The 22,308-nt window shown below is 45.3% G+C and overlaps 1 protein-coding gene across 1 annotated transcript; it reads right to left on the bottom strand.

Annotated features, from left to right (window-relative positions):
• Positions 1-289: 289 nt before the first annotated feature.
• On the bottom strand, positions 290-22,308 carry LOC115073134 (galectin-4-like). The gene is made up of 9 exons (XM_029571334.1): positions 22,151-22,308; positions 11,045-11,133; positions 9,601-9,805; positions 7,567-7,710; positions 7,389-7,418; positions 5,328-5,357; positions 3,082-3,170; positions 2,513-2,678; positions 290-612 (listed from the first exon to the last, which is right to left on the bottom strand). Exons 1-9 carry the CDS (start codon positions 22,193-22,195, stop codon positions 466-468), a joined length of 945 nt encoding a protein of 314 aa, XP_029427194.1. The 5' UTR covers positions 22,196-22,308; the 3' UTR covers positions 290-465.

Here is a 22,308-nt window from a genome sequence, read left to right as displayed (position 1 = left end):
GTAGGTCATGGAGAATGTTAAAACTCATTCTGCCTCCTACACCAGGTTTGAACTTCAGTTTCCAGAGGTGAAAAGGTAAGTGCACTGACCCTATTGACAACAGCTACCACCTCAGGATCGTATGCATTCACACTTCCCGAGCTTGGGCGAAAACTGGGTTTTTCCAGGACCTTCCTGCCGTCAGGGAGGTGGAGCCAGGAGTTTGTGGGAGGGATGTAGAGTGCCTTTATGTATTTTAAGGATGCACCAACTTCTCTTTACAAAAGAAACTACAATGATATCGGCGTCGCTCTGTTTTTCATATAAATTTATTGAACATCTTTTCATGTAACTTGAAGTCTTGCACAAGATTTTTAAAAAGTTTTCAATAGGAGCGAGAAGAGGGAGGAGCATTGTTGTGGAACAGGGAGAAATAAGGATGAGGGTAGAGGAGATGGCAAAAGATGGAGAAGAAGAGAAGAGAACTTAGAAAAACACGTAGGCAAGTTCGGCATCTCCTTGTATCTCAACAGTATCAATCTCTTGCACATTCTTGATGCGATTATCAAAGCGGAACAGACAATGTCCATTTACATACACTTTAAAGTTCTGATCTCCACTGCGTATTGAGAGCTGGGGAGAAAGAAGAAAGTGGATGAGTGTAGCATGAGTAAACAAGAGAGGACCGCGTGAATGCGGGCAGGCGCGAGAAAAAGGGACAGAGAAATGCAGCACAATGGAATGTGAAAGGAGCAAAAATGCATGAGAGTTCAACAGAAGGAGAGAAAGGTAAAAGGGTGAGAGCCTGGTTCTAGTAGCCCTATTTGTCCTGGAGAAATCTGGAATCTTTGTAGGTCACAATATCTTTTAAAAGGGACCCACGAAAGAAGATTTCGTAGAACATAAAAAAAAAAAAAAACAAAAATAAAACCCAACAACTTACGAGTCCACGCAGGTCCCTTCTAGTACAAATGTGACTGCAGGGTCTGGAATGCCCTTCCGGAGGAGGTGGTGAAGACAAAAACAGTGAAGGAATTCAAAGGGGCATGGGATAAACACTGTGGATCCCTAAAGGCTCGAGGAAGGAAATGAAGAGAAGGGTGCATGGGGGTAACTTGCTGGTGCGGCCCTTACTACCCTTAACCAATAAGCCTTGATACTATTGATGCAACTCCAGCATTGCTCTCTGCTTCAATGGCAGTGGAAACCAATGAGAGCCCCGCCTTTTACAGTCTGGGAAATTGATAAAACATGGGGGTAACCAGCACAGCGTGGCAGATACTGGCATAAGCTTGCTGGGCAGACTGGGTGGGTCATTTGGTCCTTTTCTGCCGTTATTTCTTTGTTTCTAAGGCTGCAAGAAGGAAGGTTTCCTATCTGAAGGATGCTGTGGGGTGAGAATAGCCATGATAGAGGGCATCAGAAGCTATTGAGCGGGAGACTGGTTAAGCATAAATTGGAGAGAGTCACCAGAAGCGCAGGGGCCGGAGATGGTGAAATTCTTGTGAACTGAGTGTTAAAGTAAACAGCTCAACCGGCATGTTGAGGCCTCTCACAATGCGTCCTGAAGCCAATCTCTTGATTCAGTGCTCTGTTATATAAAGAGATGAATCTATTTCGCTTTCCTGCACACGGACTAAACATCTGCTTTTCTGCCACAGCAGCTCTTCGCTTGTTCTCTTCCTCTTTAGACACTCAGTCTCTTGTTTCATCTGTGTTAGTCATTAAAGGAAAAACTATAAAAAAAAAAAAAAAATGCAGGAAAGGAAAATATGGTAAATGAAAAATATTTATCTGCTACTTTAAAAAAAAAAAAAAAAAAGGAATGAATCTAGAGATTAGAAGTGTGACTCCGTTCTGAGTTCTGATGAGATGTGACCTCGGCATCCTATTCACGGCAATTAACATCTTCCATGGCTTCTGCTAATGGTTTCAGCTGATGCTCATTCAATCTCCTCTGGACACTCTGTGACTTCTGCTAACGTGGCAGCTCCTGCCCCCTCATCAAAGCTTCCTTCTTGCTGCCCCACAGTTGCATCTGAAGTGAGGGACCCGTGTGCTCTCAAATTTACAGACCAATAAATAAAAAGAGGTTATCACAACCAACTAATATTTAAAAAAAAAAAAAAAAAAAAAAGAGAATGAGAAAAAGAGAAAGCTATAAGCAGAAGAGGCAGCGGAAAGAAGATGGAAGCATAGGGATTGGGACATTAAACAAAAAACTCGACTCACGGACTGGATCAAGCGATCCATTGTATGTGCCCAATCAGCACAAGCTGGAACTGCGCGACTCGACCGCGTGAATGCATTGAGAAAGCATAATAATTGCTCACCTGTAATTATAGTTCTCTGACAACGAACCACTCAATGGATTCCTACAGATGGATCACATGACTGCGCCAAACCCATCCTGTGACCCATCTGCTCATCATCCTAGGAGGTGGGCATCTTTTTTATGCATTGGTATTTTCTCTGCTAGGGCAGTCAGAGGGATCTGTAAATGTTAATGCAAAAAAAAAACCCCGATACTTACATCAAAGAACTGTCCCTTTTGTAAGGGGTTATTCTGTATGTCTTTTTCTTCCTCTCCCCACACGCCATTCAGAAAGGTGTTCCTGATCAGGACGTTCTTGATCATGCGAGAATTAATGTGCAGAGGAATGTCATTGGAGGAGTACTTCTTTAAGTTGATGATAAAGCTGTGAAGGAGAGCGGGAACCCACATTAACCTCCAGCCACTGACCGATCGGCTGCTCATGGGCTGCCTCATCAGAGGGTCACTTCAGATTCTAGCTCGAGCTGTGAATGCAGACGTGGCCCTTGCAGCCCATTATGAGGACGTGTGAAGCAAGCACCGCCCTTACAAACTACCTGAAACCCAGAGATGGATTATTAATCCCTGAGGATAAGGAGATGTCCGAGTCCCTGAGACGAAATATCAATCCCTGAAATCTGCAAGGTGCCCGAGACCCTGAGATGGATTTAATTTGTTCCTGAGGCTGGGAAGGAGCCTAATATTTTGCAATGCGCAATAAACCCCTTTTGTTAGGAACATGAAATGGAGGGGACAGGGGGCTTTGACTGTGACAGCTTGGTGTGTACCTTTTAGCACCTGAAGAGATATGTCCTGCGACAACAAGGGTCCGCTTGGGAATCATCCCACCTGGAATATTAGCAGTAAATGGAATAGCCTACAAGATAACAAATATACATTCAGTGCTCTGGTCCACGGTGTGCTCCTAGCCTCATTTGTAAAGCAAAGTCTGCCCACCCAACCACAACACTTTGAACACTACCCAGGAGACAAACCCAGCATCCTTGGAGTAGGTAATCTACAGACAGTAGTATAAAGAAAAAGTTAACAACTTAGAAAATTTTATGTTTCAAGTATGTCAAGAAGCCCCTCCAGAGGCCCCCCCAAAAAAAACTTAATAGATGAAACAAAGAAATAGAGAAAGATCAGAATATACTGGAGGGGCCCCGAGGTGAATTGATATGAGCAATAAAGATGCTCTCTGCTCTAAGGGAGGTGGCATCGTTACAGGAATCTTTCACTGTTGCTAGTGCTACTGGGCATCTCTCTTTGCTACAGAACACCTGGCTGTCTTCACAGGCCCGTGCCTCAGCAGTTCTGCAGGAGTACGGATTCCCGCTCATTATTCAGTATTTGCACACAGTGGGCCGGATTTTCAAAAGGTTACGCGCGCCGGGCCTATTTTCAAAAGGCCCGGTGACGCGCGTAAAGCCATTTCCCCGCTGTGCTTGGGATCGCGCGCCGGCAGTTGGCCGGCGCACGCAACTTACTTCAGCCCCAGGGCAGAAGTAAATTTAGAAACAAAAAAAAAAAAAGAAATCAAAGGTAGGGAGGAAAGGGCAGGGGAAGGGAAGTTCCCTCCAAGGCCACTCCGATTTCACCCCCTTGCGTGCGCCGACCCCAGATTTTATAACATGCATGTGCCTGCGCACACATGTTATAAAATCGGGCATACATGTGTGTGCGCCGGGAAGTGCGCACACATGTACGCCCGCACGCTCCCTTTTAAAATCTACCCCAGTATCTCACTGCTTATGGGTTCCAAGTTAAGATTTAAAAGGCGAGCCTAGCTGGGCTGCCTGAGTAAGTTACTGTACACGCACATAAAGTTGTATTCATCCCAGAATGCACAACTGGATGGGGAGGACAAGGCGTGGCCTACTGGTTAGAGCAATGAGCTGAGAACCAGGGTTCAAATCCCTCACTGCCTCTCCTGCAACCTTGGGCAAACCACTTTCTCTCTCATTGCCTCAGGTGCCCACTTTCATCGTGAACCCTTATCCTGCTGGCATACAAATAATGCTGTAAGATGCCTGGAGCATTATGTAGAAAGGCAGGCTACAAATGAATTCAGTTTTCAAAGTCCTTTACTCCAGGTAAGTTGGCCTGACTGAATATTGCCTTGCTCATCCAGCTAAAAGCACGTGTAAGATGCGATAGTGTGTACACTTTTAGCCTTATTAAATAAAGGAGAGTCCAAGGCACATATAGGTCCGGGGATTAAAAAAAAACCACAGCATGAGCAGATGGAATTCTCAAAAGGTACCAGTGCTATTCTGCCTCTGCTTGGCATCCAAATATGTGCTTTACGTCTAGTTAATTGTCCAATAGAACCTTAACTACAAAGAAAGTGCGTTACAAAAGAGTGCATTCTCTACATATATAGTATGAGGGATATTTTAAATTGCCCCAAAGAGACCAAAAGCAAAGGTGTGTGCAAACTTGCTCAGTTACACAATGTCAGTGGAAGGGGGAAAAGGAGAATTGGATTCAGACAACAACCAACAAGGGTCCTGAGTTTTACTGGCTGGAGAACGGATAAGCATGCAGGTAACCTGCGTGGAGCAGCAGTTGCTATCCTTAATGAAAGGCATGGGGATTATAAGCCTTGATGCCTTTAATGCAACTTCATCGCTATCCGTTTTGAAAGTGGGGAGAGGAGAAGAATTGGATTCAGATGACAACCAAGAGGGCCCTGACTTCTAAGGTTTGGGGTACTGATACGCAGACATAAGGGAAAAAGCACAGGACGGCTTCTATGGCCAAGTCCATAGGCAAAGCAGGTCAAGCAGCACTGTCTGAATCTTCAAGAACGTTCATCAACCAGTAAGAGAGAAACATGGGGATAACCTGCACAGAGCGGCAGATACTACCATAAGAGGCTTACTGAGCAGACTGGATGGACCATTTGGTCCTTTTCTGCCATCATTACTATGTTACTGTATGTCTAGAAAAGAGTTAGAGAAAATCAGAGACAGGAGTTTCTACTGAGGTTCAAACACACACAATTCTCTGATTTACAATATGAACTTACCGGCCTGTTGCAAACTGGCCCAACCATTGGCTGCCAGATGAGATAAAAAACAAAAGAAAACACAACACAGCAGTTATTTCAAAAGATGAAACAAATACACCATTATAGTTAAGCAACCAAATAGCTAAGGGGTAGATTTTATAAATCTACGCGCGTGCGTATTTTTATTCGCGCACCAGGCGCGAACAAAAGTACGACAGATTTTATAAGATACGCGCGTAGCCGTATCTTATAAAATCCGGGGTCGGCGCGCACAAGGGGGTGCACATTTGTGCAACTTGCGCGCACCGAGCCCTGCGCGCACTGCCCGTTCCCTCAGAGGCCACTCCGAAATTGGAGCGGCCTCGGAGGGAACTTTGCTTCCACCCCCGCCGCACCTTCCCCTACCTAACCCACCCCCCGGCCCTATCTACACCTTTCCCCTACCTTTGTTGTGAAAGTTACGCCTGCCAGCGGGCTGCTGCCGCACCATCACCCGACCTGGGGGCTGGTCCGGAGGCCTCGACCACACCCTCGGGCTGGCGCCACGCCCCCGACATGCCCCCCGGAATGCCCCAAAATTCACGCCGCCCGCCTGACACGCCCCCAACACGCCCCCTTTGCGAAACCCCGGGACTTACGCACGTCCTGGGGCTTGCGCGCACGAAGGGGGTTTCTTTAAGGGTTATGCGCATAACTTATGCGCGTCACCCTTTTAAAATCCGGCCCTTAATGACTAAGTAACCAGCCAGCAAGTCAAACTAGTCATCCAATTAAAATACAGCCAACCAAGTACCTATAGTATGTGAATGTAATCCGCTTTCAAGTGCCAAAAGGCGGAATATACATCAGATATCCTGTTTCCCCAAAAGTGGCCAATCCAGATCACAAGTACCTGGCAGGATCCCAAAAGGTAGTGAGATTTCATGCTGCTTATCCCAGGGATAAGCAGTGGATTTCCCCAAGTCCACCTCAATAATGGTTTATGGACATTTCCTCCGGGAACTTGTCCAAACCTTTTTTAAACCCAGCTACATTAACAGCTTTTACCACATCCTCCAGCAACAAATTCCAGAATTTAATTATGTATCGAGTAAAAAAATATTTTCTTCTATTTGTTTAAATATATTACCTAGTAACTTCATTGCATGTCTCCTAATCTTTGTACTTTTTGAAAGAGTAAACAACCGATTTGCATTTACCCATTCCAATCCACTCATTTTATAAATCTCTATTATATCTCCCCTCATTCATCTCTTCTTCAAGCTGAAAAGCCCTAACCTCTTTAGCCTTTCCTCATAGAGGGATCATTCCATCCCTTTTATCATTTTGGTCGCCCCTCTCTGTAATTTTTCTAATTCTGCTATATCTTGTCTAAATATCTAGTGAGCAGTTGAATAACTAGCCAACTGTCTAAATAAGCAGCTAACCAACCAACCAACCAGGCAACCCACTAATTGACTGACCAAAATGACCAATCAAGCAAACATTTTTCAGTGGAAAGGAAGCTCTGGAACAAGAGGAATAATAAGGAAATATTTCATTACAGAAAGAATGGTTGATACATTGAACAGTCTCCCTGCGGAGATGGTAGAGGAGACAGAATTCAAGATGACATGGGATAAGCGGTTGCAAGGATGCAACTGTCAACCTGGAGATCACGTAAGATCTGCAATATTGCAACCACAAGGGAAACCAGGCACAGACTGAATAGTCTTTATCTGTCATCTATGCGTCTCTGTTTTTAAGCAGTTAGTTGGCCAACCAAGCATCTGATGAACCAATGGAAACCATCAATAAGGGAGCCATGCAAGCATCATACAGCCAAGCAGCCAATGAAAGACTAATATGGAAAGAGCAACCAACTATCCCGCTAGCCACATGCAAATAACCACTCTCCTGGCCAACTACCCTGCCAAGCAGATCAACATTCTCCCCTCTTTATCTTTCCTCTGCCCATTTTGTCCTTCCTTCTCTTCTTGGTCTTCAATCTGTTTTTTCCCTTTCCATTTCTCTCCTGCTCTATCTAGCTTTCTTATTTTTTCTCTGCATATCCCATTTCTTCTCTTCTTTGATACTTACGGGGAGTCCTCCTGGGATGCCCACTGCACCCTGAAAATGACAACAACACACATAGTTTGTGTCACGATGAGCAAAAGAAGAGATGAAGCCTAATGTGTCTGCTACAAGCGATGTCGCATCAAATGCGTTATTGGACGCAGTTCCTGCTGTTGATACTTGACGGCTTGTTATAAATTACCCCTTTACTGCCAGCAGATCCCACTCCACAACCAATGATGCTGGCAGCCTGCAAGACGATGTCTCCTTTCACATTAAGCCAAGTGACGCGGTCCATGGGGATATGATGACTATACTCATGGTAGGGTTTGCCGTCCACAGTAATCTAGAAAAGAAACAAAAGGGCAAAGGTGGTGGAGCAGTTAGCAAGGACTCCCATCCTCTCCCCAGACGGGCAGGAGGGAGCTGAATAGAGACCCAGATGAAGAGGGGAGTAGAGCTGCAGTGGAAGAGAGGCGTCTTGTGTGCTCTTTCTAGAGCTGGGTTGCCGCTTTAGAATGACAGGGAAATAATGCTATTTCTTGTTTTATATTGTGTTTCCCCACCCAAAACACAAACAACAACAACAGCAACATGTTGTTTTGTTTGTCATTTGAGCAAATGCTGTAACAGAAACAAAAATAACTCCGCATGAAACCCCTTGTTCTCTTTTGAGAGGTTTTCCTTCCTCAGCAATACAGCGCTAGGAATGGGGAGAGCCGATAAGCAACAATCCTCCCCCCTCCCCCTCCCATAATCGGGGTTTTTGCGATTCCACTGCCACAAAACTCTGCCTCACTCATGGAGACCGGGGAACCTCTCGGAGCAGAACCACTGCCGGCAGCAGACAGGTGCATCCCCCTCTCCCCCTCCCCCTCCCCTCGTGTGTGCCCGCCTGTCCCAGAAGAAGACCCCCGGTGGCAGCGGGGCAAAGGTTCAGCGCATGATGCTGGAGTCTGGCAGGGGAGGAGGTGGTGCATGGGATGCTGTAAGGCTGTCATCCTTTTCTTCCCTCACTGATGCAGTGGTTATTTGTATGTTTTGTGAAATTGTTTTATATGTAATTTACAAATGCTTTATCTTTGGATTGCGTGGGTATGAATTTCTTAAATAAATAAATAAATAAATAGTGAAGGGAGTGAACTGATCAGGGATTGGAGGAGGGAGAAACCAGGGTGAGGGGCTGGTGGGATGGGGAGGGGAAGAGTAAAGCAGCGTGGGTGAGGGGTTCCTGGGGGGAGGGAGGGACTGAATCAGTTAGGGATGGGGGAAATCAGGGTGAATAAGGAGTTCAGAGGGGAGTGAAGCAGTGTGAGGGAGGCAGAGGAGGGATGGAGGGAGGCTGGAGAGAGGGGAAGGGAATGGGCAGGGGAAAACAGGGAGCTGGGGCAGCAGAAGAGAGCAAGGATGGGGGAGAGAATGAGGGCCTGAAAGGAGAGGTCAGAGCAAGGAGCCAGAGCAATAGGGGGTGGGGATGAGGGTGAAGGGCGGAGGATGGGGAGAGGTGAAGCTTGGGAGCAGGAGGAAGGGGCTATTGGTAGGAGAGAGAAAGGAGAAGACTTTTCCTCTGCTCCCAGGTTTCTCCATTTCAGCCCATCTGCTCTTCTCCCGTCAGTCTCTTCTCTCCTTCTGTCCCAACCTCCGCATGCTCAGTTTGTTCTCTCCCCTTGCCCACAACTCTTCCCGCTTAGTTCCCCTCCCCTTCCCACTCATCTTGCTCTCTCTCCCTCTTGCCCCCACCCCTGCCTGACCACCCACAAAAAAAAAAAAAAATCAGGATAAAGGCTTGGGTAGCCCCAAACGAACGCCCGTTTGATGTCATGGCCGCACGGTCCAGTCCTCATCGATTGTCTTGTAGTGGGGTCGGGTTTCTTCTTTTTCCTCAGCCACGTCCTCTTTAATCCTTCCCTGTCCCTTCTTTCTCCGTGCCCCCCCTGCTCCCAGCTCACTTCCCTCCCCCCCCCTCCATCCAGCCCCTATTTCCACCCCTTTGCTCTTGCCCCCTGCCCTGTCTTATTCCCCTCAGCCCCCTTCTTTCTCCACTCTTGCCCTCCCCCGCCCGCCCCCCACCTCCTCATTGCTATAATAACAATCTCTCAGACTCCATTTGGTTGATGTGTGAGAAAGAGTGACATCAATTATAAGCTGGAGTGGGGTTGGGGGCAATTTGCGCGACTCCCCACCCAGATCCTTCGCTGTAGCGTGTGAGGGGCTGGAAAACCCCCCGGGGGGTTACCTGATAATTGGCCTGGGTGATCTGAACAACCAGCTCGAAGGGCCTGCTGCTGCTGAAGGGCGTGTCCTTCTTTTTCTCCTCTTCGCCCCATGCCCCGTTCTGGAAGGTGTTGAAGATGACCCGGTCCCGCCCATCAAAGCGAGGGTTAAAGTGAAGCGCGATGTCTGATCCTTCGTACTGCCCGGTGGCATAGTCCACGCGAAACCTGCGGATTGGGAAAGGAAGGAGCCGCTGCACATTCAAGCGCCGTCTAGGGACTTGTTTAGCAGGCAGGGGCGCAGGGACCAGAAGGAAAAGGAGCCGCTCTCAGGAGCACATTAAACGGCATTAAAAAAAAGAAAAGCAACAATTGCACAATGGAAACCCACTAGAAAAAGCCCAACCGTATCGTCAGGGCTCAGAGTGCTGCCGGAATTGTATAGGAACTCATTATAACAAAGTATATATTTCCCTCCGGCATTGCCTGGCTTTCTTGTTTAAGAAAACATCTGTGCTTTGCTGAAATTTCATGCTGGTTGACCTTGGAAGCTTGAGGTGGTTCTACCACTATTCTATACAAGTTGACTTGTCTTTTAATTTGCTTTGTAGAAATGTTTTTATGTCACCGCCTTGAAATGGCTTTTTGTGATACGTGCAGAATATATATTTTAATAAATTCAAATTCATATTCCCCTTTTTGGCTCTCTAAAATTCTGGGCATGGGGGCCCGGTGGGGCAATGATGCAGGTCTTCTCGTAGGCTCCCGGCTCACACCGACAACCTGCCGACATCGCGCTTTCCTAGCAGCCGGATCCACGTATGGCCCCCCTTCAGCAAACCTCGTGCTTTGAGAGGAGAGCTGGTGGGGGCAAGAGGTAGAGGGGCCTGCGCACTGATCCAGCTCCATCCTCCTGCCGCCGACCCACGCTATCTTAACACCTGGTGCAACCAACCAGGGGCCTGGCTCAGTTGCACCTTCTTACAGCCAGCCCTTTTCAGCAAACACTCAGGCCCACCCTCCACCCCACCATGACCACCATTTCTTCCATCTGCCCTTAGCACTGTGCTCTGGGTATGTCCCAAGAATGCTTTAGCCCCCAAGTATTCCTGTTTCAATTTTGCTCTCTACTAATCCTTGTACTGATCTTTGCCAGGGCACTTGATCAGAATACATAAGTCTACATTATATAGTAGCCCCATTTTATAGCAAGCTAGGAGTCTGCATTTGTTTGCTGTAAAGATTGGTTTTAGCAGAATTTCACAGCACTTGCAAATCTTGCCCAGTCATTATTTCAGGTGGCGGATAAAACTTCCCTTTGTTTTGGAGAGGTCTATATATCACTTTTACTAAGTGATTACTTTTTTTTTCTTTCAGGGATAAAGCGATTCCCCTGGCTAGAGAAGAGAAAGCGTCAACATTGCTAGGAAAATTCTTTACATGCATAGGTGAATTTGTTTGCATTACCTTGTATAACCTTTTGCAAGGGTACCTCGAATGTAGAACAACATCCCTGGACGAAGACCCCCGGGTATCGCAGTGATGTAAGGAACAGGCTGGAAAGACAAACAGACAGACAGTGGGCTCACAGCACAGATTTTTCCACACTCCCCATTATCCTCTCTCCTTTCACCACCTCTAGTGCTATTTGTATAATGAGTGTTCATTGAAACCTAAAATCTTCAGGTGGCATGGGTATGGTGTGGGGCTTTAGATTATGCAATTTTCAGGGTTGGTGCTTCCATTAGGCAAACTTGGAGGGGTATGGGAAAGGCAGGGAAGAGGAGAGGCCCTATCAGGGCTGCTAGTGAAGGAAGAAGAGAGGCCCAGTGTCACTGAACAAGCCTGTGTGGGGAGTGAAACAGTATGTGTGTGAGAGAGAGAGAAAGCATATATGTGAGTGTGTGTGTGTGTGTGAGAGAGCATATATGTGAATGTGTGTGTGTGTGAGAGAGAGAGAGCATATATGTGAGTATGTGTGTGAGAGAAAGCATATATGTGTGTGTGTGTGTGAGAGAAAGCATATATATGTGTGTGTGTGTGTGTGTGTGTGAGAGAGAGAGAGCATATATGTGAGTATGTATGTGAGTGAGAGAGAGAGCATATATGTGAGTATGTGTGTGAGAGAAAGCATATATGTGAGTGTGTGTATGTGAGAGAAAGCATATATATGAGTGTGTGTGTGTGTGAGAGAGAAAGCATATATGTGAGTGTGTGTGTGTGTGTGTGAGAGAGAGAGAGCATATATGTGAGTATGTATGTGTGTGAGAGAGAGAGCATATATGTGAGTATGTGTGTGAGAGAAAGCATATATGTGAGTGTGTGTATGTGAGAGAAAGCATATATATGAGTGTGTGTGAGAGAGAGAGAAAGCATATATGTGAGTGTGTGAGTGCATTTGAGTGAGCGTATGTGTAAAAGAATTAACACGTGTGTTAGAAAGTGTCTGTATATGATAAAGAAAGGAAAAGGTTTTTGTGCGTTGTCCCTCACTACCACCACAATTCCCCTCTAATCCATGACATTCTCAGGGTGACTGGAATCAAAGGTTCCAGTCACCCTGTCATATATCCAGTCATATATGGAGGACGGGGATTATTAAAATTCTTATTAATTAGTTTTAATTATTGGGTGTTATACAGGGTGGCCCATGGAAAAGTAGCCCACCTCCAATACCAGTGTCACGCAGGCAGGCTACTTTTCCATGTACAATCCCTAATTTTTGGGCAGACAGATTATTGTAACAGTCTTTTGATAGGTCAGCTTAGAAATGTTGCACATGCTTTGCAATTGATAGAAAATACAGCTGCCCCATTTAATAAAATTCTCCCATACTGAATGGGTTACCCTTGCACTATAGAGTTCAGTTCAAACTTTTGCTTATGATACATGTTATTGTATGACGACAATGTATGCTATTTAAAAACTAAATGGAGACATTACTTTTCAACCCGTTTGCCTTGGCCTAGTGCTACAAACATGCTTAGTGTTCCTCTAGTGCACAATATAGGTTAAAAGTCACTCAGGGAAGGGCTTTTTCCTACATTGGGCCAACACTCTGGAATAGGTTGCCCGAACAGTTGAGGGGTGAGGCTGATACTAAAGCTGATCACAAGCAGTTGAAAACATATTTGTATAATATAGTTTTTTAAATGTATGTATGTTTCATATGTTTCAACCAATTATATTCTGTATTATACTTTATATCTATGTAATTTTATTGTTTTACTTAATTCGGTTTTCTTAATGTCTTTTTTAATCCCCTCTGAACATTGTATGGAGGAGGGGGAATATAAAAATATTTAAATAAATAAATGTCTGCTATTTTGAAATATTCTATTGTGTATGGAGACTTTTTTTTAAATTTTTATGAGTTTTAATAATTGGATGTTCTATTCTTCAGCTGTTTTGAAATATTTATTTTTTTTTTATCAGCATGGTTTTACTATTGTGATTGAAGTTCTATATCTCTTGATTTTATTGTTTGATGTTTAATGAGGAATTGTGATGTTTCTGTTTTTTTCATTGTTGTACTGATTACAGAGTTTGGCTTGTTGCAGTTCCCAGTTTAGGTTTTGCACTTATTTATTTATTTATTTAACATTTCTTGGATCCTGCACCCTCCAAAGTTCAGAGCAGTTAATAAAAACATTCACAGAAATTCAAGGACAAACAAAACATACAAGGTTGTCTGGACAGAGCTTGTTCGGAGAGTTAAAGAGCCAACTTGGAAAGAAGTATGTTTGTTAATTAGCTGATTGGATCAGCTATTAATAGATCTTTAAAGTTTTAGTTCAAGAAGAAGGTTTTTAAGGCTTTACAGAATTCCTTTGGGTCACTGGTGTTATGAAGTTGGATAGGTAAGGAGTTCCACAGGTTTGGGCCACAAAAAAGAAGGCCCATTCTCTGGTGGAGTCAAGGCGAGAAAAACGAGGGGAGGGAATTTCAAGTAGCTGTTGGTTTGAAGAACGTAGGGTTTAACTAGGAGTGTACAACTTGAAAGTGGCTTTTGTCCAAGGGGAGGTAATGTTGAACATTAGGTTGTGGATAACAGAGGCTAGTTTATATTGAATTCGCCAATGCACTGGAAGCCAGTAAAGCAAAAAAACAAAAAAGGACTGATGTGATATGATCCTGGATATTGGAGCCACTTAATAAGCATACTTCTGTGTTTTGGGTGATTTGAAGGGCAAGGAGAGTTTTTTGTGCAGACCAATGAAAAGCGAATCACAATAATCTATGGAGGGAAAAAATTAATAATTGAAGAACAGTTCTGAAATCAGTCTGGTTTAGAAATGGTTTAAAGAGTCTGTTGTGTTCGTGCCCACTTTTCGCCCTCGCTCCACCCTCTCTACCTGTGGGGCGACTCCCTCCGTACTTGATGGACGGCTTGCTGCCGCAAAGTCTCCATGCCGCTTCTCCCCGGCATCCCCGGGCCGGCTCGACACTGTGGATCCGCCATGTTCCTGATGACATAGGGTGCGCGCTCCGAAATATGTACCAGCAAGGACGCGAACCTCAGGGGCGTCCCCCTGTATTGACGTCATCCACTTCCAACATAAAAGGTCTTTACTTTTGCTAACAGATCGAGTTAGCAAGGACTTCGATTCGAACTCGGACGAGGAGAAGAATTCATCCAAGCTACTCTGCCTCCCCGGACTTACCAGAGGTACCTGCTCCTCGGGGGCCTCATTCTCTTTCTCTATTTCAGACTGCAGCTAGGAACCGGTACTCGCTCCTCGAGGGCCTATGTTCCTGAACACTCTGAAGATTCTCTATTGACAAGAAGCTATTCCAGATACAGATTATTGTGAGTTACCACCGCTGTCCCTGGAACCAGGTACTCGCTCCTCGAGGGCCTAACCCTTTCCAGCTACTGAGCTATCTCAAGACCTTATGTGAGTTATCATCTAGAACTGGCTATGTATAACTGCATACCCTGTCTATTCACTATCTACAGCCTCTTTGCAGCTCAGCAACCTTGGAATCGCAGTTCCAGTACCTGAGGGACTTCAGCCCTGCTGGGCATACCAGCTCACTACTGCCACCTCTGGTGGTTCTACTAACCTGTCTAATAAAAGAACTATCTGTGTCTGTCTCCATACTCCAGCCTAGCCGGTGGTCCCTCTCGGGACTCCCTCCTGGGGCGCTGTCATCTGCCATCGGCCCAAGGATTCACCTATTTACTTTCTGTCCAGCTGAGCACCATCTCCAGTACTTCGCTGGTACAGATTGCCAACTCTGCAGTCTACATCATAACATATTGCCATTCCTTAACAGACCCATAGGAGGCAGTTCACTACAGATTGCTACACCTCCCCTTGGGGAGGGGATTCTATCAGACTGCTATTCTCATCTGCTAGCTCCTCCCATCCGCATAGCATATCCTACAACAGATTGCTAACTCCTCCCCTTACAGGAGTATCCAGTAGCCGATTTGCTACAGATTGCCAACCCACTAGCAGAAGTCTAACAGAGTTGTAACATTTTTAACTTCATAAATGAAGTTTGTTTAATGAGTGAAATGTGTGGTTTCCTGGACAGTGATGGATCAATTATAACACCTAAATTAGGTAGTTTCTTCAATATGTGGAGTGCTTGGTTATTGTAGGAAAAGGAATCTGGTATATTTAATATTTAATGCAGCGACCAAGAGTGGGGACTTTTGTTTTCTTCTGCTAACTGGCTGTGAGAGAACCAGTTTTTGATGCTTGAAAAAAAGTGTTGCATAATTGATAGTGATGGTCCATGAAGCTTTTAGAAGGAAAAAGGACTGTATGTCGTCAGCATCGATTTTGTATGTGAGGCCCAGAGTTGAGAGAAGACGGGAGCTGAATAGATGTTAAAGAATGCAGCAGAGAGAGAGAGAAAAACCTTATGGAACACCAGTTCCATAAGGAGGCTATTCAGACTTGTTGACATCTGTCGGAAAGGTAGGAGGAGAACCAGGAAAACACCAGGCTGGATATACCGGCATCTGATAGGCAAGTTAAGAGTATGCTACGATTTATGGTGTCAAAAGTTGAACTGACATTTAGAAGAATTAGCATGTAACATATACCTGTGTCAAATCCTCTTAGAATAGTATCAGTACTGGACAGGAGTAATGTTTCTGTGTTATGATAGCGGCAAAAGCCAAATTGATATTGATCAATAACTGAGTGTTTATCAAGAAAAGGGAGAGAAGAAATAGGAAAAACATTAGCTAGATCATTGAAGTCAGAAACATTGTGCTGGGGTAAAGGACGGACAGTCGCTTTTTTGAGGCATGGGGGAATGTAGTCAGAAGAAAAGAAAAGGTTAACAATTTTTGTTATACGATCCAGAATTATTTGTCTGGAGATCTTTAGCAGAGTAGTTGTGCAAGGATTTTGGGAACTGGTTCAAACTCAGACCAGCGGATGATTATGTTGCTGTTTGATGGTGGTGTATATGTTGGAAATGTAAAACAGATGTTAGCAATCTTGTCTGAGAGGAATAAGGCGAAAATTTCACATGACTTAGAGGAAGAATCTGTGAATTATGGAGTAGTATTGTGAGAGGGGGAGTTAATTAAAGTATGCACAAATATGAAAGAGCTCTGAAGGGCTTTGCATAGCATCTTTAATGTGGTTTGAAAAGTAGGGGGGGTTTAGCTAAATTGGTGGAAGTTCTATAGTGGTCAAGATGATTGCGGTAGATTTTTTGATTGGGAGAAGTTGGGTTTCGCCTCCATTTTGAATCTTCTCTTCAAAGGATTTGTTTTTGAATTATGAGAGATTGTGCGTACCATCTGACTCTTGTTATGCCTTCACAAGTGTAAAGTTTCAATGGGGCTAGTTGATCTGTAACAGCTTGAAATTGAATTATGCCAGCTGAGGAACATAAGAACATGCCATACTGGGTCAGACCAAGGGTCCATCAAGCCCAGCATCCTGTTTCCAACAGTGGCCAATCCAGGCCATAAGAACCTGGCAAGTACCCAAAAATTAAGTCTATTCCATGTTACTGTTGCTAGTAATAGCAGTGGTTATTATCTAAGTCAACTTAATTAATAGCAGGTAATGGACTTCTCCTCCAAGAACTTATCCAATCCTTTTTTAAACACAGCTATAGTAACTGCACTAACCACATCCTCTGGCAACAAATTCCAGAGTTTAATTGTGCGTTGAGTAAAAAAGAACTTTCTCCGATTAGTTTTAAATGTGCCATATGCTAACTTCATGGAGTCTATTATCCGAAAGTCTATTATCCGAAAGAGTAAATAACCGATTCACATCTACCCGTTCTAGACCTCTCATGATTTTAAACACCTCTATCATATCCCCCCTCAGCCATCTCTTCTCCAAGCTGAAAAGTCCTAACCTCTTTAGTCTTTCCTCATAGGGGAGCTGTTCCATTCCCCTTATCATTTTGGTAGCCCTTCTTTGTACCTTCTCCATCGCAATTATATCTTTTTTGAGATGCGGCGACCAGAATTGTACACAGTATTCAAGGTGCGGTCTCACCATGGAGCGATACAGAGGCATTATGACATTTTCCGTTCTATTAACCATTCCCTTCCTAATAATTCCTAACATTCTATTTGCTTTTTTGACTGCTGCAGCACACTGAGCCAACGATTTTAAAGTATTATCCACTATGATGCCTAGATCTTTTTCCTGGGTGGTAGCTCCTAATATGAAACCTAACATCGTGTAACTACAGCAAGGGTTATTTTTCCCTATATGCAACACCTTGCACTTGTCCACATTAAATTTCATCTGCCATTTGGATGCCCAGTCTTCAAGTCTTGCAAGGTCCTCCTGTAATGTATCACAGTCTGCTTGTGATTTAACTACTCTGAATAATTTTGTATCATCCACGAATTTGATAACCTCACTCGTCGTATTCCTTTCCAGATCATTTATATATATATTGAAAAGCACCAGTCCAAGTACAGATCCCTGAGGCACTCCACTGTTTACCCTTTTCCACCTTATTCTATATTTGGTAAGGGTCTGTCTGTGTTCTATACGTGTGACCGAAGTGAGGTTTTCTGCTAACAAGTAGGGATTAATAGCAGTCTGGTTTGTTCTGTGCTCCTAATAGGAGGTGTTTTAGGGCCTGGTGTTACATTTGGAGTGCATTTTCCTGGGCAAGGTTTTTACAGTTTGAGGCTGACAGTTAGTGCTGCTTTTGTATGGGAGGTTTACTATGTTGTAATTGCAATTCAGTTTACTCATGGCTTTCTGAAGATCAAGCTCATACCCAGCACATGTTGTAAGTGATATAATTACCTAATAAGACTGAACTTTGAATGTCATTTTTCACATAAAATCTATAATAAACATAATTTTCAGTAGTATGTGGAGGCAGCCATGAGGAAGAGGGTGAGGGTGGGGACGCATAAGGCTGTAAGGTTTGCCTAGAGTACCTAATACCCTTGCACCAGCCCTGGCAATTCCTAGAAGAGGAAATGCATCCTAGAAAGGGAAACTATATTTTTTTGACCCAGTAATTCCGTTGTGTACTTCCAGTTCAAGTTGGAACCAGGACTGGAATCTGGCAGCAGGAGCCTTTATTAGCAAATACCCAGGAATTTTTCCCAACTTGTTACAGTCCGGTCATTCCAGTGACAATCCTCAGCCGGAGAGGTGGAGGGAGGGGTCCTAAATCTGGCAACTGCCTGTCACTATTGTGCGATGACCGTGCTCCTCTCTCCCACCCACCCCCCACTCGGGGAGACTGTGAGCACCACTTCCGCAGCATCCCTAACCTTGGTCAGTTTGGAGCGTGGAGGACCTGACTCCGAAATTAAACCATGATCCCGCCCAATAGTGCATAGCATTAGCAGCAAGCCGGCCCCAAAGCATCGCATTTTTAAAAAGAGAGATTTCTGCCTGAGGTCAGGGCCAGTGCTTCCATTACTGCAAACTAGGTGACTGCCTAGAGCACCAAAGGTTTGTGGGCAGCAAAATCCTGCCAACATGATGCCTAGAGAGGTGCTGTGCCAGAGCCAATGCTGTCAAAGAAGGGAGCACTATGCTGGAGCCGCTGCGCCGATAGGAGGGAGCGCTGTGCTAGAGGTACGTTGGGGGGAGGGAGTGCATGATTGAAAGTTTGCCTAGGGCGCCAAATGCTCTTGCACCGGCCCTGCCCGACATAATCTTCCTGAACTACTTTTCACCAAAGATTATTGCAGGAAATTCTCACGCAGCAAAGACTCTAACTCATGTCATTCTCTAAAACTGATTCTGATGGGGTTAAATTGGAAAAATTGTTTCTAGGTCCATCGGTGCACGAGTGCTATAGCAGGGAATGCTGAGCACTTAACCCCCATTTCCCCATTACCACCTCAGCATAAAATTCCTGCTCCGAAGACTAGAACAAATCTAGGAATTTCACTGGGAATGGCCCGGGAAAATGTTGTTCTCTCTGGGTAGAGCTTTACTAAGAAAGTCAGAGGAGTCCTGGTCACCTGGAGAGGCAGGGGGTGAGGAGAGCAGGGAGCCACTCATGCGGCATGGAGAAAAGGTCTCAAGTGCCCTGCCTGTTATGGGAGAGAAGGACTGCTAGACGTGAACTAATCTCCCTTCCCCTGTAGTTTTTCAGTCTGTAAAAGTGCCTGAAATAAGATGAGTCAGATGAGAAATCCACTTTCCACACCCACTGCCTGGGGTTTGAGCAAAAGAAGACAGGGCAGCTTCCACCACTGAATGCAGTTTTTAGTGGCCCATGATGACAGAGCGTCTTAAGAAAGGTCAGCATTGCTGACCTAGGAAGGGATCTTTATGAGTGTCCCCAATTTAGCTGTGAGCAAGCTGAACCGGGCAAGCTGCATATTTTTTTTTCCTTATTTCTAAGTTTCTCGACTGCATTTGAGTCGCTTGTGGACAGAAAAGACGAGCCTTGTCTAACCGAGCATGTGCTAGCACGCAGGGAGAAGGGATCATAGCAAGCACGCAAGGCAAAAACACCGCAGAGCCCGGCCAGGAAAAGACACACACACCATATAATCCTGACACCAGGGCAGCATTCAGAAAACCCTCTCTTTTAGGCCATACTCCGTAAAGATTTGTTTTCCAAAGAGTGAGTGTGGGGGAGGGGAAGGAGTGCCTTCTGATGAAGACCCTTTATCTTTTATATCAGATGTTAAAACTGAGCAAAATAAACAGCATCGGGGGCGTGTACACAGCCAGTCTTACACGGACAGCTGGTGGTCAAGGCCCTTTTATCATTCTCTGAAATCTCTCCTCGGTCCACTGCACAGCAATTCCGTGTGAAGGAGCGGCCTAGTCTGTGGCGGCAGCAGCAGGCCGAGAGCCAGGGCAGCTCAGGGTTCAAATCCCACTGCCGCTCTTTGCCACCTGAGGCGAGTCCCTTCCCCCCCTCCATTCCCTCGCAAGGGCAGAGACGGATATAAGGTTTTTCATTTTTCACAAAAGGGGGCGTCTCGCAGAAGACGGCGTTTTGCTCCATTGGTCGCATGAAGTCCCGTTTTATGGGAAAAAAAATAAATAAATTGCAAGACAAAGAGGGGTTTTCAGTAGAAAGCTTCCAAGCACTGTCAGCAACTTGACATGTGATTTTGTAAAACGGGAACGGAGGGAAAGGCTTCTCAGGCTCATTTGCATAAAAAAAAAAAAAAGATAACTGCACCTCAAAGAAGTGCAATCATTATGGTGCCAGCCCAGAAGAGCTGCGCCTTGCATGTAGGAGGAAAGGGGGAGAGGGCTTCAGATGGGCTGAGAGGCCCCTTTAATGGCGCAGGCTGAAGCCTTTTCTCTTATACATGCTGAAGAGAGAGGTTGATTACCTGGATTTCAGGAAACAGTTAAAAGGCTGTTCTTTTAAACAAGCACGTGGCTAAATTTTATATATTTTAAGTCTGTAAACTTTTTGGATTTTGGTACATGTTAGCTAAGTTTTTTTTATTTTTTTTTTACTTCTCTGTATCATCTGTTCTGTTGACGTGATCATGAGTGGCATTTGCAATCCGCACTGGCCAATCCTGTTGGAAGTCACAGAACAGAAGCGCGGCGGCAGCCCCGGGGGATCCTGGACCAGCTTCTTGCATCGCCTTGGCCGGGAACACACAAAGTTCCAGGCCGTGGCAACACGCGATATTTTTCTTGTGAAAGTTTTCTGCGGATGCTAATGAGCTTGGTGCTCCTCTGTAGCAGGACTTTCACATAAACACAGGCCTCGAACCTGCAGAAAATACCGCCGGGCAAGCTGGCCTCAGATAGGGCGAGCCCTCTGGGACAGGCGAATTCCCACTCTATCTGAACGTGGCTCGCCTCGAGCTACCAATGAAAAGGCGTGAATTAAATCCAAATAAAGTATAACCCTTTGCACAACTATAAATCCACTCAACCTGCATGAGATTCCCACATAAGAAGTTTACAGATCCCACGGTAAGGCACCATCTTGCATTCAGATCCTCCAGCTAATATGGCAACTGCACTGCTTTATCCAAGTCCCTCCATCTCTTTGATACAGATAATGAGTTCTTGAAACTCGTACCAGTTGGGGATATTGCTAGTTGTGCAATGGACTTACGTTCTTACACACTTATGCTGTGGGTTTGGGTTGTTTTTTTTTGGGGGGGATGAGGGAGAATGATAAGAACAGCAAGGATTGGTGTTCCTGAGCACCGAAAAGTGTCTGTGTGAGATTAGCTACTTTGTTCACTGTATAAAGCCATGGCGAGATACAGCCGAACACCACATGCTAAATATTAGGACGCATACTTCAAACAAAAAAAACAAAACAAAACATTTGAACAAGAAAAGAAAGGCCAACCAAATGCTGGAGAGAAGCAGAGGCTTAAGGAAAAGCAGAGGATCAGAAGGAAATACTTTTTGTATCTATGCACAAAATATCACTTTAAATTCCACCATTTTTTTTTTTTTTTTTGCTTCTGTCTGAGTCATTGGAAAAATATTATAATTGACTAATCCTGGGTAATGGGAAGAGGGCTATCTACCCAAGTCTCTGCGACCTGAATCTTGATCTTGCAAGGTTTGGTGCACTTTGATTAGAAAACATCTCTTTACGGAAATGCCAGCAGGACCTGGGGAATGTTATATTCACATTCCTGTCCTTTCAGACTTTTCCCTGGAAGGGACGGGAAGCGGGAATGTGTTTCTCCTTGCAGGTTTTACCAGATAATGCCCTGCCGCCCTCTGCTTTCACGAACGCCCCTGGGAAGATGATACTGGTTTTGTTCATGGGGAGATGCATTTCCTGATCCCGGCTCCATCCTGCCCCCAGTCCATTCTTCTCTTAGCTGCATCCGAGTTAGACTTGCTCCTCTTCATTGCTCCCTCAGGCAGGCTCCACACATTGTCACCACACCCATACTCCTCAGCTGCCTTTACAGTCTGCATCTGTCCGGCGACACTAAGGGCTTGAACCTGGGAGATTCAGTCATTCCAGAGCGGGGACCTTATAATGACCCCCCCCCCCCCCTTAATAGTAAAGGGAGGGGAGGGGGGACAGAAAAAAAAAGAGAGATATCCAGAGACAGGAGGAACGAGAGAGAGAGAGAGAAGGCTGGAGGTTAGACGAAGTGGTCCCAAGGTAGCCTGTCCAGTGTCCACTACTCACGGGGTCATAGGCAGGGTCATATCCTGGAGCCGGAACGAAGGCCATCCTTGTCCTTGCTCAGTGCGGGCGCTTCTTGCTTCTGCCAGGAGCTCTTGCGACAGACGGGCTGTCTGGGAGGGCAGGGTCCTCCTTATATCGCGGGGAGGTGGGGCGTGCGT

The sequence above is a fragment of the Rhinatrema bivittatum genome, chromosome 11 (genome assembly GCF_901001135.1).
Source record: "Rhinatrema bivittatum chromosome 11, aRhiBiv1.1, whole genome shotgun sequence".
Taxonomy (NCBI): Eukaryota; Metazoa; Chordata; class Amphibia; order Gymnophiona; family Rhinatrematidae; genus Rhinatrema; species Rhinatrema bivittatum.
This window is presented reverse-complemented; position numbering and strand designations above follow the sequence as displayed.